Source organism: Gavialis gangeticus, unplaced genomic scaffold (genome assembly GCF_001723915.1).
Source record: "Gavialis gangeticus isolate Ggan-Ray unplaced genomic scaffold, GavGan_comp1, whole genome shotgun sequence".
Classification (NCBI taxonomy): Eukaryota; Metazoa; Chordata; order Crocodylia; family Gavialidae; genus Gavialis; species Gavialis gangeticus.
Window position 1 is genome coordinate 50,110,582 of NW_017728992.1, and position 15,525 is coordinate 50,126,106.

At 41.3% G+C, this 15,525-nt stretch overlaps 1 protein-coding gene across 1 annotated transcript in view; it reads right to left on the reverse strand.

Moving 5' to 3' along the window:
• The window catches only part of F13A1 (coagulation factor XIII A chain), a 129,366-nt gene that overhangs the window by 27,149 nt on the left and 86,692 nt on the right, over positions 1 to 15,525 (reverse strand). The window contains exons 12-14 of the mRNA XM_019522181.1: positions 14,172 to 14,459; positions 11,472 to 11,632; positions 4,299 to 4,435 (exon numbers count right to left, since the gene is read on the reverse strand). Coding sequence (XP_019377726.1) covers positions 4,299 to 4,435; positions 11,472 to 11,632; positions 14,172 to 14,459 — 586 coding nt within the window. The remainder of the gene's footprint in view (positions 1 to 4,298; positions 4,436 to 11,471; positions 11,633 to 14,171; positions 14,460 to 15,525) is intronic.

Consider the following 15,525-nt stretch of genomic DNA (forward strand, 5'->3'; position numbering starts at 1 on the left):
GGTTTTTGCTGTCTGTGGAGTTGTGTGGGTTTTTTAAGGACATGGAGAACAGCATAATTAAATAATATACTGAAAGCACAAATTCATGTGTTTACGTGAATCACAAATGATTCTTTAAGTAAAAAATTAGAGTTGTCCAATGCTAAGCAGAGCAAGTGATGGGTAACTGACACACTCTTCCAGTGAATACTTATGGCCAAAGTGGATTTCATCGTGGTCCAGTTTAAAAATGACTTCTTCCTGTCCAGAAGAGCAAGCTGAAGTGTTCTTATGAATCCTGCTGTTAGCAGATGCGCTCTTACATTATGTATGACTCCTGATTGCTCATAGTACGAACAAACTTCACTCTGTACTGTTCTTGATTTTCAATTTAATGCTAATATTTAAGTCACACAGAGAGCCTCACATATTGGTTGTAATGTTGTTTTGAAGGCAGCTCCACAACCTTCTCACAGTTTTGTGTACAGATTTTGATAACCAGCATTGACTGACAGTGTTCAGGGGAATGTCAGAACGCAGCCTGTTTAATGGAACCAGTGCAGCATGCGATACATAAGCTAGGTATTTATAAAAATGAATGCTGTTTTTGCTCACATTAAGCAAGAGGATTATGAACTGCTCACTTCTGGATTGTGAGGGGACAGTGATGTAGGACCTGATCCTTTGTTGTGTAAGCACCTGAAAAACATGGGTGCCCAATAGCTCTAATGCACTCCCAAAAGCATAATCTAGAGCAGAATTTCAGGTCAGATTTGACACTCACTTTGCACACATCATTGACTATACCAGGTTCAATGTAGGTAAGAGTCAAGGCTATGGTGGGGATTGCTTGAGTAAATCAGTATCATCACAAAAATGCCCAGGAGTAATTTAAATGCATAGATCCTGTAAACAAACAGCTCACTGTTTTGAAGAGAAAATTGGCAGACTGTTCTTAGTATATCTTTTCCTCTTCTATTTTTTCTCTTGATGAAAGATGTGCAGCTTTTCCTTCTATAGCTGAAATTCTCCATCAGTACAGATCTAAGATGGTAGCTAAGTGGTTTTAGATGACTCTGGGTATGTCTTCATGAGAAGCTGAATGTGCAGTAGACTAATTCTACTGTGCATTAGCATGTCACAGCAAAAGCTGTACTACTGTGCTAATGCACAGTAGAATTAGTCTACTGTGCATTAGCAACACTGAAATGGTGTGCGATTCAGTTAGTACCTGTTATTACAGGTACTACAGTGTGCAGTACCTACACCACATTAATGCACGTGTAGACATGCCCACTGCCAGCTAAATTCCATTTTCTCAGTTTAGACTACTGTTCAGGAAAAACCTGCAGTCTAGAAAGCAACAAAGGTAGCATAACTCATTTAGTAGCAGTGCTCCAAATTGTACATTCTGATACCTGATGGGGCACATCTCCCACTGGTAGAAATGGTCACAGGTTAAGAGTGAAAAATAAATAAATGGAGCCTAGATCTCATTGACTTTGAGTGGGACAGATGAACCTAATTCACTAAGGTGCTTTTGAAAATACTACCCAAAGCTCCAATGAAGTCAATGGGGCTACAGCTATCCATACCAGCTGAAGTCTTGGCCATATTTATGGAGATGATCTTCTAATGTTAAAAAGGGCTTGTTGTATGCAGGAGCTTAGTATAAATGTAATTCATATTTCTGAGTATGTCACTATCCTAAAATTCATTCTTCCACACGCTAGCTTTCTCCATGGATTTAACTGGTACAAGCTGGGCCAATTGTACTGCCTATTGTTATCTGGTAGGTGGGCGCAGGCAATTTCCCAGTGCAGTAATTGCAATAGCCAAAGCTAATACACAAATGATGCTTTCTCTACTCAGACTGGTGCTAAATGTTAAACAGCTTTACATGACTTGCCCTAGCAAGTCAATGGCAGAGACAGGAATAGCACCTGGGTCTCCTGACTCCCAGATCCAGATCTCTGCCTCTGGACCACCCTGCTTATTTGGGTAATCTGAGTCAGGCCATCTATTGAAGTTATCATTATATTAATACAAAGCATTTCTACATCCTCACCCTCCTGAAACAATAACAAACCATTATGAAAGATGGAAGGGAACTCTCTCACATGTGATGGGCCTGTGCTGGTCACAAAAGAAAACAATGGCACAGTGGAAAACAGCATCCTTTTTAGGGGGTTTTTTGCAAATGGAGTAAAACTCCTCTGATCGTATTTGCCTGGGAGTGAACTAAGTGATGAATGATTCTTAGTAATGTGCTGAGCCATCACCACCCAGTAGCCATTTATCACTTTGAATGCACACAGGCAAATGCGATTATTATTTAAATAGAGTACAACTACGCCTTGTTTGTCCTCAGTGTGTGTAACCTTCAGCATTTATTAATCTGAGAAAAGTTGCAACAAAAACTGAACATGACTAAGCCAGTAATTTCCATTTCAGATAACCCCAAAGATTTCATCTTAAAAGGGAAAAACCTGGTACCTGGAAAAAAAGCGATGTATCCACATGATGTGTTATGTTTCTCAGTGATCCCTATTTCTTTGTTGCACTGGCAACTCTCGCTACCTTGAGGTACAAGAAGTCAACAACAGCTTCTTGGAATAAAAAGACTGCCAAAGAAGAGGTGGGCCTAGCATTATTTATTAGCACTAGAGGCCATTATCAGAACTTGTCTAACCTCTTGGGGAAAAAGTTGAGCCAAATTTGGCAGCAATGTCAATCTATGGTACGTACTGGGAGCAACATGTAAGAGTAGCACAGTGCCCTTTAACACTCATTTTCTAAACAGCTCAGCCCTGGTCAGATATTTCTTATGCTGGTTCAAGAATGATCAGCATCAGGTCCCTGATGTGCCAATTATATTGCCATTTGTGTTCCTGCTGAGTTATAGCCAGTTTTTCAAGAGACTGGGCTTCCATTCAACTTCTGAATTCCCATACATGGTATTCCCTGTCCACAGCAGATTTTGTACCTGCATGCTGCAATAAAGACCTTTATGATAGTGTATGTGGGTGAACCCTTGCATCAGTGAGACATATGACAGCCCTTGTCCCCCTGCTTTACCTGTGGCAGGTTAGGGTGTTTTTGGTATCTTTGGGCTGTGTGACAGGGTTGATTGTGCGGTCTTAAAAATAGGTTAGGACTTGTATGGGGTGATTTGGATAGAGACAATCCTGCCTCAGGCAGAGGGTTGGACTAGATGTCTTCCAGAGGCTACTTCAAGCCCTACTTTTCTATGATGTGAAGAACATAGACCTACACAATGACTGCAGCTTGTATAAACAGAGTAAGCCAGCTTTAAACTACCTAGTTCAGGCACCATTGTAGCCAAAGCATTAGTAAATTCGAAGAGGCTGAAAAGCCCTCCTGGAATCCATTGTGGCTGGCCCAAACTCAGTTCCTTGCTGGCACAGCAACACTCTTCTCCATCCCTGAGCTAGCGAGCTTGGGTAGGTAACGTGTAGAAGAGCTGCAAATGGGGTGATTGCAATGCAGATCTACACATGGTTCCACCACATCATATGCAAAGTGGAAAACTAGACCTAATGGTTGGGAAGCAATGGCCTCTGGGCTGAACTGCTCCCTGCATGAATTGAGTGGCAAAGCATATCTCTTTCTTGGCCTTGATAAGATCTTGTCTGTACTGGGAGATTAGCAGTCCACTGCTGACATCCCCTTAATACTCTGCTGTTTCAGCATCGGGGCCAGATTTTTAGGTATTAAGACACCATTCAGATAGGCCCCTTGTAGTACTCTCCAAGCCTTTTCTGAAATACCTACCAGTGTCTATCACAATTTTTAGATATTTAAACATCCAATAAAAATGTAGCCCTTATGGTTGATGGTTGGAGAAAAAAATCCCCCAGTGCCTCCCCCCAGCTCCTCCCCCCCACCCCAACAACTATGCAGGGCTGGATTATACTTTTACCACAAACAGGGTAATAGACAAAATGTAGCTGATGTACAGATCAGATCTGCCCTGAATACTTTGGCTGGCACTTCTAGCTACTACCATAAATACAACAAAAATAACATAATACAATAGCAATTAATAACAGATTTAACAACTTCCCACAAACAACACCAATTTCTCCCACACCCTTTCCAAGCTGCCAAAACTCTACAGTGAGAACTTGACTTCTTCCATCTGTCAAAAACCACTCCTCCTCCATCCATCAAACATCCTTATACTAAGCAGCATATGCCTGACTTACTATACATAGTGCAAAGTAACTATTCCTAGTAATAAAAAGCTACTGTATAGGAAGGGGAGAAACTTTTCATTATTTCTGCATTTTTCCTACTTGAATGTCTTCTGGACTGTCTTCAGTATTCCAGGTCCATCAAGACGTACGGACACATTCTTAAGCTTCTGTTTCACTAGATTGGTGAATTCCACTGTCACAAACATTTCTTTACCAACTACCTTCTCTCCTTTCACCTGCAAAACAAGAGAAGAACACAGCTTACAAGTTGGTCATAACAAAATTATGGAATACCAAAGCCTCTATTATTAAATAAACAATGGACAAATATGTGAATCAATACCTAGGTTTTTTGTTTGTTTATGGAAGAAGCACTGTATAAGTCCTAATTCCTTGAGTCTGGCAATGAACATAGAAGAAAATACGAAATAATTCTGGACTCATGTTTCTCTTCTCTATGCTCACCTCTTTGCAAAGCTAATTAAAATGCCACCTTATAGCCAAGCCACTGGCCAGTACTTGCAAGGAAGTAGTACTATATTAGATTGTAATGGTTGTTTTTCCATCCAGTGAGTCTTGGGTTTTCCATGATGATACAAGAGTTTACTATAGGGAAAAGAAGAGACACACAAAAAAGGACGTGCCAAATTTTATCCCCCTCCTCATTTTTCCACACAATCTATCCACGTAGATTTAACATACACATGCAAAAAGTATAACAGAACTGCAAAAAGGCCCCCAGTGTGGACACAGTAAAAGTCTATCTAGTAGTGTAACTAGGGCAGGACAAGTGTGGCACCAGTCCTGGGAGCTGACTGAGAGTGTGCACAAGGATCACCCCCTGACAGTTTTTGCCATAGGGGCAACCCTACACTGCGCTGCCCGGCCATGGGAGCCAGGCAGGACAATGCCACATCAAGCAGCATGTCTGAGGGGGAGCAGGAGGGGGTGAGAGTGGGGTGAATGTAGTGGTGCTGCCCACACCTGTCAGAGAGGTTCTGCCAAAAAAGCACAGCCCTGCTTTCAATATGTGTGTATTTGGGGGGCGGGGAAGAGCAAATTGGACACCAGGGTCACTTCTGAGGAAACTCAGCCATGAGGCTTCTGCCATTTGGTGAACTGATGCTGCAACAACAATATTAGCTCAGGAAGGTAAGCCTTCCCTTCCACATACCCATGCCCCCCACCCCCTGGTTTACAGTGGTCAGCATACCTCCTACCCTTCCCCATGGGCACTCAGCAAGCTCACTCCATTGCTGGGTCTATGTATTAAAATACTGCAAGGGAAAGGAAAGACATACATATTCTGAATAGGATGGACTCTTGATTGTTATAAATGCGAAGGTGATATTTCACTGAAGCTACTGAACAGAAAGAAGCCTTCTAGATCGCAACCTATTCTAGATTGCAACCTATTCAGGTTCTCATCACTACAACTTCCAGTTAGTTGGCTCCCAGACTGAAACAGATTTAGTTTTGACCTCTGTAACTTCTCAGGTTCTACTTCTAGCCAGGCCTGAATTGTGGAGGGCACCTTTGAATATATCACATGTGAAACAAAGTCCATACCCTTCTTCCCTTAAGTGACAGATTCTCAGGACACCTTGTAGTGCACTAGTTCTCAGCCTCTTTAGGCTCAAGGCAAATGCCCAGGAGTAATTTAAATGCATGGATCCTGTAAACAAACAGCTCACTGTTTTGAAGAGAAAATTGGCAGACTGTTCTTAGTATATCCTTTCCTCTTCTATTTTTTCTCTTGATGAAAGATGTGCAGCTTTTCCTTCTATAGCTGAAATTCTCCATCAGTACAGATCTAAGATGGCAGCTAAGTGGTTTTAGATGACTCTGGGTATGTCTTCATGAGAAGCTGAATGTGCAGTAGACTAATTCTACTGTGCATTAGCATGTCATCTAGCATCTAGCAAGGCACCTCTCATTTGGCTCAAGGCACCCTCAGAAAATGTCAGCACTTAGATTTCAATCATTTGTTTTTCTCCAAAAAATAATAGAGCAATTCTTCTGTTGCAGACAACTCAGAAAGACCACAACAGGTCAGAATGCTTTTAATGCTATGTATTCCTATTTGAAACTGCTTGTGAATCATGTTTGCACAACTAAAGTGCAGCACCCTTGAAGAGATCTTAAGGCACCCTAGCTGAGAATCATTATTGGACATCCTTAGAATCTCAGCTGATAGGCCTGAAAGGTAAAGGATGAGGGGTATGGTTTGGTTTACTAGGTTTTTGTTTTAGGATTTTTAATTTTTTTTCAGTGAAAAAATAGCTTAACTCTTTCTAAAGTTTTAAACACAACCTGCTTACAACTGCACAACCCAAAAACAACTACACTGTCATGACCCCACCAACAGGTTTGTTAGGACTGCACACACAGAATATTCCTGGTTGTAAACTGGGCCAGCAGGATGGGTTAATGTAAACATGGATGCTGGCTCTAGAAGAGATTTATCTCCTTTAGATCCAAGTTTCAGGTCTGCTGGGCAATGATCAAGCTAGCTTACCCAGTTTCCAGGAGTATAAAGGGGTCATCCCCAGGTAGAGTAGAGTTGGAGTAATAGATCCTACACCATGCTCATGCTCTCTTCTTGTTCTAGTTCCTGGTATTCCTAGGAGAATGAAGGTGCTGCTAGGGATAAAATGTCCCTTTCATGCCCCTCATCTCCTGTCCCTACTGCTGCTTATGTAGTCCCTTTTTTACTATCAAACAGGTTTATCACCATAGTGCCTAAGAACCAACCAAGAATAACATGTTTCTGTACAGACATAGTAGCAGAAATTCTGCGCTCTGAAGTGGCTATGCAGTATGCACTACAAAATAGACAAGACAGACACACTGTGAGGGCAACGACACCTGGCACACTGAAGAGCATGATAGCAACCAACAGTATGTTACTCCTACAATATTTGGAATGATTGAGCTCAGAGATCACCTTGATGAGAAACACAGAGAATGGGGGTAATAGGACAGGGCAAGAGAGAAAGGGATACGTGCGGGAAGGAGGGGAGAGAATCTGAGGTGAAGAGCCTGGTAGACAATTGGAGCAAGCATAAGGCAGAGGAAATCCCATCAGAGCTGTAGAAAGCTCTTGGAATGACCCAACATCCCTGATCTGGCTGCTTCTACAGCTGCTTTTATGGCTGGAGTCTCTGGGTGGCTCCTTTCTGCAGTGTTAGCCTAAGTACACATGGCATGGAGGGAATGGAGGTGTACCACTTAGATTCCACAGAGGGCCTCACTTGAACCATTCTGGATTTGGGAGAGCATTAGAGAGTTGGCTTGTTCCAGCAGAACCCTTCCTAGTGCAGCAGGGTCCAAGTGCTCAGGCACTCCAGAGTACACCATGGGAATGGGAAACATATTTTTATGCCATAAATAGGAACACAGGTTGGTGTTGTTTGCAATTCTCCAAGGTGTTGTGCACAGCTTTTCATTCTCTTGCACTCATCTTTGAAGTTCAGAGGAGAATTTACTGCTCTATGTAAACCTATTTAGATATCCTCAAAAACCCTGGCATGCAAGACCAGAAAATGGATGCAGCAGACTGCAGATGAGGTAAAAAGAAAAATTTTACACTTTGGTGAACAACATGTTTTACTTTGGCCAGTATAAAACTGTGGAGTTAATGAGCAACAATACCATTAACATCTGCATTTGCAGTGGTGCAAAGCTGAAACTACTCTTCTGTACCCTCAAATGTACATCAATAATAGAGCTGGTTCAAAAAATTATTATATCCTTCTTTTTTTAGGAGAGAAGACTGTTTTTATTGAAAACCTCAAAATTTAAACCCCAGGTTTTCATCCAAAATAATCAAAACACAAGAATTTGCCTTTTCAATGAAAAAGTTCTGAAAGAAACCCCCCCCCCTCTTTCTGACCAGTTCTAGGTAGTAGTATTTTGTTTTTAAATCTACAATCTAATGATCTAAGAGATCACTATAGCCATATCCCAATATCCGCATGTATGGCTTGATCTCACGTTCACTGGGAGTCAAGTTTCCATTGACTTGAATGGAATAGGATAAGGCATTTAAGGACTACAACTTTAAAATAATTTAGGTACCCAAAGTTGCAGATAGGTTCCCAGTGGAGTTTTTTAAGGCACCTAATCTGTTTAGGTGTTCATCTTACATTGCTTGTAACAGAAATTTGTGCCTAGCCCTCATAGGGGCTTTTAATCATAGGCATTACCTCCAAAGGATTTTAAAATTATTCTCAGTTTATTTAAGTGTAGCAGAAAGTATGCATTTACTTTAGTGTACTTATTACTGTAACCTGATCTTAAGCTAAATTTGAGGAAGGTATAATTTCCCATTAATTGATAACTCTAGTATTTTTTTTAATCAGATGAGGAAAGATCAACAGCTGATCTGAAGATAGGAGGGGTGTACAATTTTTGTATTCTTTCCTTTTAACTAAGAATCAGTATAGGACTTTTTAAGTAGAGAAGAACAGACTTGAGAGTCATTACATTTTCAGATAAAAGCAAGCAGAGTTACTAGTCTTTTCCTCAACTAAAACAGAAACATCTTACTATATCACAGAGACAAAAAGTAGAAACCCACTTTTTGGGTTTTCTTTAGCTCTTTGCAGCCCATCTTTAAACTTTTATTATTTACAGAAGTGTCTATTGAGCAAATATTTCTCCTTTTCATTAAATAGTCTTTCTTCATAACTGAAGAGAAAGGATAAACTATTTTGGAGGTTCATCTGGGGATAGTGTATAGGATGCTCTGTTTCAATACTGAATCTAAAGGATTAAATATCTTTAATATTTGGTTACATTTAATATTTGGAAGATACGTTTGATGTGAAGCTGATTTGCCTTATTGGCTTCCTCTGTGGAATGATCTGTAAGACAAAAAACCTTATATGAAGACAATACCTATTTACATTTATAATTTGATTGGAATGACAATTTTGTATTCCGTGAGAGCAAACTGATTTTCTGTGAATTTCACAGGATTTTGAGCATGCAGTGTTTTATACCTACTCTCTTTTTTTTCCCAGCAGCTATGTGGTTTTGTATGGTAATACCTATGATTTGATGAGCCTGGGTAACTTTGGAGGTTATTTTAAAATATGTAGTCTTAAAATATAAGGTGATACCTGGAAACTTGAAAATTTCTTCAGACACACACACACACACAAAACATATACAGGAAAAATGAAGACATATAAGCCAAGGTTTTTATTTAAAGCAGCTGAACTTTAAGGAGCTGCATTCATAGTTAAGCATCCTAAGCAAGTGACCTGATTTTCAAAAGTGCCGAGCAATTTGAAGATGACTTCAGGGAGCTGATGAGCGCTCAGCATTTTTTTTAAATTAAGACATTTAACTTAGGTGCCAACATGTGAAATTAGAAATCTAATATTGGTCCTTATTTTCCTGTCTTTTGACCATCAACCTGAGGGTTCCAGTGCTGTCAGAATCATCCAAGCTTTTGTCCTCATAGCTCCAATACCACCACCTTACAATCATCAGGATAAAAGAGACCTTCCTAGACAGAATATTCCACTGTCTTCTGATTTAACAGTTAGAAAACAGAAATTCAGATTGTGGTAGCATAATCAGATTATAATCAAATTCAGCCAACAGCCAAGCACCTTCCTATATAAGATTGGGAAAGAAATAAGGGTAGAGATATGCAACTCTTCCCTCAGAGAAAAAAAAATTGATTATATGGTAAAAAGCCGAGGCTTTTATTTAAAGAAATAATGTACTGCTGCAAATATGATCAAGATATCTCAAAGGTATCCTTGGCACCACCGGGGCATAATTCAGGGTAGATTTTGATCATCACTGGGTGTGTCTACATGTGTGCTTTACTGCAGAACAGACTAATTAGCTCCACAGTAAAGCTTCACCGTCTCTCTCATCCACTACATTCTCCCCATAGCGCCTGCTTCTTCCCTCCTTTGCTCTAACCATACTTCCTTCACACCCTGCCTCCCCTCTGCCTCAGCATTTTAGTCACCAGATACCTCCTTCTGTTCTTATCCCCCTTCTGTAATCTTCCTTTTTCCTCTGGAATTCCCTTTTCCTCTTTACTGAATGATGTTAATGGGGGAACAGATGGCTTGAGGTCACAGGAGAGACAGACCCTGACCTCACTGCTGCTGCCCAGTGCCCTGGTGGCTCCTAGACACTGAGAGGAACAATTTGAGCTTAACCACTGCAGTTCTACACTGGATCCTGATCAATACAGAAAGAACAGAACTGCCAAGACTCTGGCATGTTGCTGTTGAACATGGGCAAACTGGGCTGTCTCAGAGGCTCATAACTTTGCCAGTGTGGGTGAATTGCCACGGAGAGAGCAAGAGGTTTATCCTTAGCACTAAGGTAATCTTCTTGATAAGTATCCAGATTCTTGCTCTGAAGCATGGAGACCTTAACAATCCTTAACGAAACAACTGTTGGAGTCTTTGGAGATGGTAAAACAATACATTTTTCCCTAATCTCATTCTTGGAATTTGTGCAGAGATTTTCCAAAGAAATTCAGCCTGAGGCAGACACCTAGCATAGAAAATTTCAGCTTAAATGGTAAAAGTTTGGCAAAACTATGAGCAAATGAAAACAAGCTCTTATACCTTTGGCATTTAAAAGCAACCCAAGACCTACTGTGCACTGCTGCCCTTCCCGCCTACCCGCCCCTGCCCAGCAGGTAAGTTTATGGGGAGGGAAAAGGTGGGGGCAGATGGAGAAAAAATTATTTGGGGGCGAGCCTCCCTAGCAGTTAAGTCCCACCCAGCTGGGGCCCCATTCAACTTACCCCTGCTCCTGCCTTTGCAGTACTGTCCCTGACCATGGGGGCCTCGATCTAACCCCCGCTCCTTCCCTCCCCCACGGACTGACCTGCTGGGCTGGGGCACACAAGTGCATGCACACGGGCACTCAGCCCTGCACCTCAGCCTCAGATCAACTCCAAGACGCTCCGAGATCTACTGGTAGATCACAATCCAATGGTTGGTGACCACTGTCTCATACTGAAAAGTATCGGGCAGCTTTGCCTATGGGTGGTGCTAGCAACTCCATTTACATATTTATGCCTATTACTATCTGAACATGCATGCATACTTAAGTACTTATGTACACATATGCACATAAACACACACACACTCATGTTTCCAGCTGCTTCTAATTCTGTATTAGTTTTGAAAATGTTTGAAATGAGGATGTAAGGGCCAGAACTGCAAAACACATCTTGCATGGAGGATAGGTATTGATCTCCTCTGTTATATTCCTGAAACAAACCTTGAGGTGCAGCTTGGGGATGTCTAGGACCGAAGTCTTCTGCTTGGCCAAAATCTTTTTTGTTTCATTGAGACGTGCTGTGACGAAGAAATGCAAAGAGGCCTGGTCCAGCAGCTGATTGATGTAGTCGCTTGATCTGATTAAAACCTCTACCACTTTTGCTGATAGAAGGAAAAACAAACAAGGAAAAAATTAAATTGAAGCCTGAGCCCAATATAAATTGCCAGTTATTGGTTCTAGCCCTGTCGACACTATTGCACGGGAGCTTAGAGATAAAATAAATCCTACCTTAGGTTTTACAACCCAAATGAAATCTTGAAATCTCTCTTCTATTAGTCTTTTTTTTTTACTGTATTTGTGCCACATACTGTACAAACTCCCACTAATTAAACTCATCTGGGTAAAGCACATTCACTCCTTTCTATTCTTTTGATCCACCCACATCAAAACAGGTTCCTTAATTTGGTTTCAAAGCTATTCCCATGGTGACCACCTGGCATGGATTTACCAGGTACGCCTTGAACTTACTTGATGTGGCCCTGTTTCCTGAAAAGGAATTTCCCATCAGACCCCAAATCTTAAAATAAATGTTTTTCATCTACTCAAAAAATACTAGTTGCATTGTAAGTGAAGATTATTCTACAGTAAAAGAGAGAGAAGAGGCATATCAGATGGGATTTAATCACAAGGGAAAACAAGAGTAATAGAATCCCACTTTTATAGGGGCTGTGCTGGTAAGCTGCCAGTATCACTTACTGTGCCTGGGAAAGCCAAGGGAGACACAAGGCTGAGCTGCCTACCCTCCTAATCAAAAAATAGAGAAAACTAAATATAACAGAGTAGAAGTGATAACACCTTTGAAGGCTCAGGAAGGTTTAAGCTATTCAAATCCTCAAAGATGTTTTCAACCCACACAATTCCTTTAATCATTATTCTGAAAATCACGCATTCGGTTCCTGTTTGAAAACTTATTTTGCTCCTCTCTTTCAAATGGTGCAGTCTAGAAAAAATGCTTCTGACACATCTTGATCATACTGTAATATTCTATTAGCTCCAAAAAAAAAGAAACAAATATATATGTGAAGAAGTTTCTTGCTGTGGAACTAGACTTGCAACACAGTGTTCATATTCCTGTAAAAATATATTTAGTTGATTTTCCTTCCCTCACCTTATCCTAGACAGAGGCCAACTCTATAGTCACTTATCACCAGATCACTATAATTTGGAATTTATGAGCCCATTTCATGGCCAGAGCTTTCCATGTGGCTAAAATTGCATCCTGTTAAGTCACTTAAATGCAGAGTACCCAAACAAGCCCCTGTGTGGTATATAAGCTCTGTTAAGCAGTGTCATAGTACCTTGCAGAAAACTTCAGCACAAGAATGAATTTAACCCTCTGGAATTAAGCCTGGAAAACAAATGAGGAGGGAGTGCTAGATATTTACACATATGCCCTCAATTTTTAAATGATGGTCAAATTCTTCTCCAAGTCATAGCAGTGCAGTCAGAACAAATATAGAATTTAGTTTGTGCAACTGAAACAAATCTTTTTTATTATCTATCCAAGTATTTTTTAAAGTTTTGCGGAATGTTACATCAGCTATTTAATAACTGATCCCAGGCATTTAAAAATGTTGCGTGTTGTGATGAGCTAGAATAGTGGGATAAAGAAAAAGCACATTTACCCTTACCAAAGACTCGCAGATGAATTAGATGAGTACCAAGAGATCGCTGTTGGATACTCATATTAGATGGGCATTAAAATTAAACATTTGATCTCTAGTTCTTCTTAAAATGGGCTACTTCTTAAAGGAGATTCACCAGGTCCAAATAAAAACATATAATTGGGATGGGGGAGGGGGTATCCCGCCCTGAGCTGTGGAGGACAGATTACAGGTACCTTCTCTTACTGCAGGAAAGTGGGATAAGGTCTTTCCCTAACAGTTCAAAGAGGATTAAACAAGAAGAGACTGGCAGCAGTCGGATCAGCATGCAATGTCTCAAAGGTTCCTGGTATCTCTGCTAGAGAGTGGTTCAGCTGACTAGCACATATGCTGCAGTCAGCAACATGCTCCATCCAGGGCCGTCCACTGCTCCTTTATAAACTACCCTAAACATCTACTCAGTGATACATTCTGAGTCTGTCCAGAGCCATCTTACCCAGTCACTGCAGGATGGTTTTTATATCAGATGTGTGTCTGACACCCTTCTCTTCCTCTTCCTTGTATGAATCAGATAAGAGTAGGATTTTACTTTAATCTTATTATTGTAACTTACACCTGAAGAATCACAATGGTCTCTTCCCCTTTTGGGATACTGAAAGAAGGTCAAAATAGCTTAGCACTTGCAGCCATTCTCTCTCTTTTTTTTTTAACTAAATCATATTACTTAGCACTGAACAAAGGAACACTTTCCATCTCCAAGACTCAATGTAGATAGGTATCATCACCCCCATTTTACACATGGTGAATCAACAGTTTACTCAAGTCAGTTGTGTAGCCAGAGATGGAGTCTAGGTATCCTGAAGCCAGGGAGCTAAGAAGCCTGACTTCCACTCCAGTGCACCACACCCGATTACCTGCTTGGGGCCTATTTATGGAGAGAGTTTATTTTGGTGGTGGTACTGACATCGGTAAGATAGCAAACAACCAGCTTAGGCTGGAAAATGTCCCCATCCCCTCTTCCCCCCTTACATCTTACATGAAAAGGGTTCCAGTATCACATCAAAAGACTGGCTCTTGAATTCATTCTTCGCGACTCCTGTATAAAACACGATGTTGCCGGAAAGGTAAGCTGTTGCAGTGTGACGACTTTGGCCATTGTTTCTGAAGGTTATGGTGACTTTGAAGTCACTGCCGAGTACAGCATGTTCCACTTCAAAGTCCATGTCAACATCAGACTGTGGCAGATGCACACTATCCTGCGTAGCCTCCTTTTTAACACCATACATTAGGGCAGTCTCGAGTGCTATTCTCTCTTCATCTGTACCTAGGGAGGAAGAGAAATTGTGTTAAAAAGAATAGGGATAATGACAACTACTCAACAGCTTCATAATGAAGCCTCTATCATAGGGTCCAGATTGGTAATTTTGATACTTTTGGCAAGAATTCTAGCCGTGGATGATTGGACCAACAGTATGGTTGGTGTAGACAGAGGCAAGCTGTTGGATATCACAGTGGTCTTCTTCAGGCCTTTAGTTATAAAATGCCAAAAGCAGCCTTTTAAAAAATATACTCCTTTAAAACATTACTTCAGTGCTCATAAAAAACCCACCAGATTCTGGGCCAGATCCAGAGCTCATTAGTTATGGACAAGTGTTCCATTAAAGGGCTGAAACCCTGACTCATAGAGTTCTGGAGACCTGGTGATAGGATAGTGGAAAAGTGCTGCAAAAATCAGTTCCTTCATACGACAAAAATACACTATCAACTTTTAAAAATGTTCATGGAATTTTCTAGTTTGAATGAAACTGGAAATTATTTTCTGGTCTCTGAAAATTAGAAAATAAGCATTCCCCTCCTTTTCTCTCCTTTTTAAGCTCCCAGTGGAAAAGGAGAGGAGAGAAAATGGAGGGGAGGGTAGTAATTGTGGAGGGAGGGAATGGATTAAGGGATAACAGGGCCAAGGAGGTGATCCTCCCCCTCTATGTGACACTGGTCAGGCCGCAGTTGGAGTACTGCATCCAGTTCTGGGTGCCGCACTTCAAGAGGGATGTGGACAGCATGGAGAGGGTCCAGAGGGGGGCCACTCGCATGATCGGGGGCAGCAGAGCAGGCCTTAGGGGAGAGGCTGAGGGACCTGAACCTGTTCAGCCTCCACAAGAAAAGGCTGATGGGGTATCAAACTAGTCAGGGGGGACCAGCAGGCATTGGAGGAGTCCCTGTTCCCCTGAGCACTACCAGGAATGACTAGAAATAACAGTCACAAACTGGCAGAGGGTAGATTTAGGCTAGATATCAGGAGGTGCTACTTCACTGTCAGGGTGGCTAGGATCTGGAACCAGCTTCCAAGAGAAGTGGTGCTGGCTCCCACCCTGGGGGTCTTTAGGAGGAGG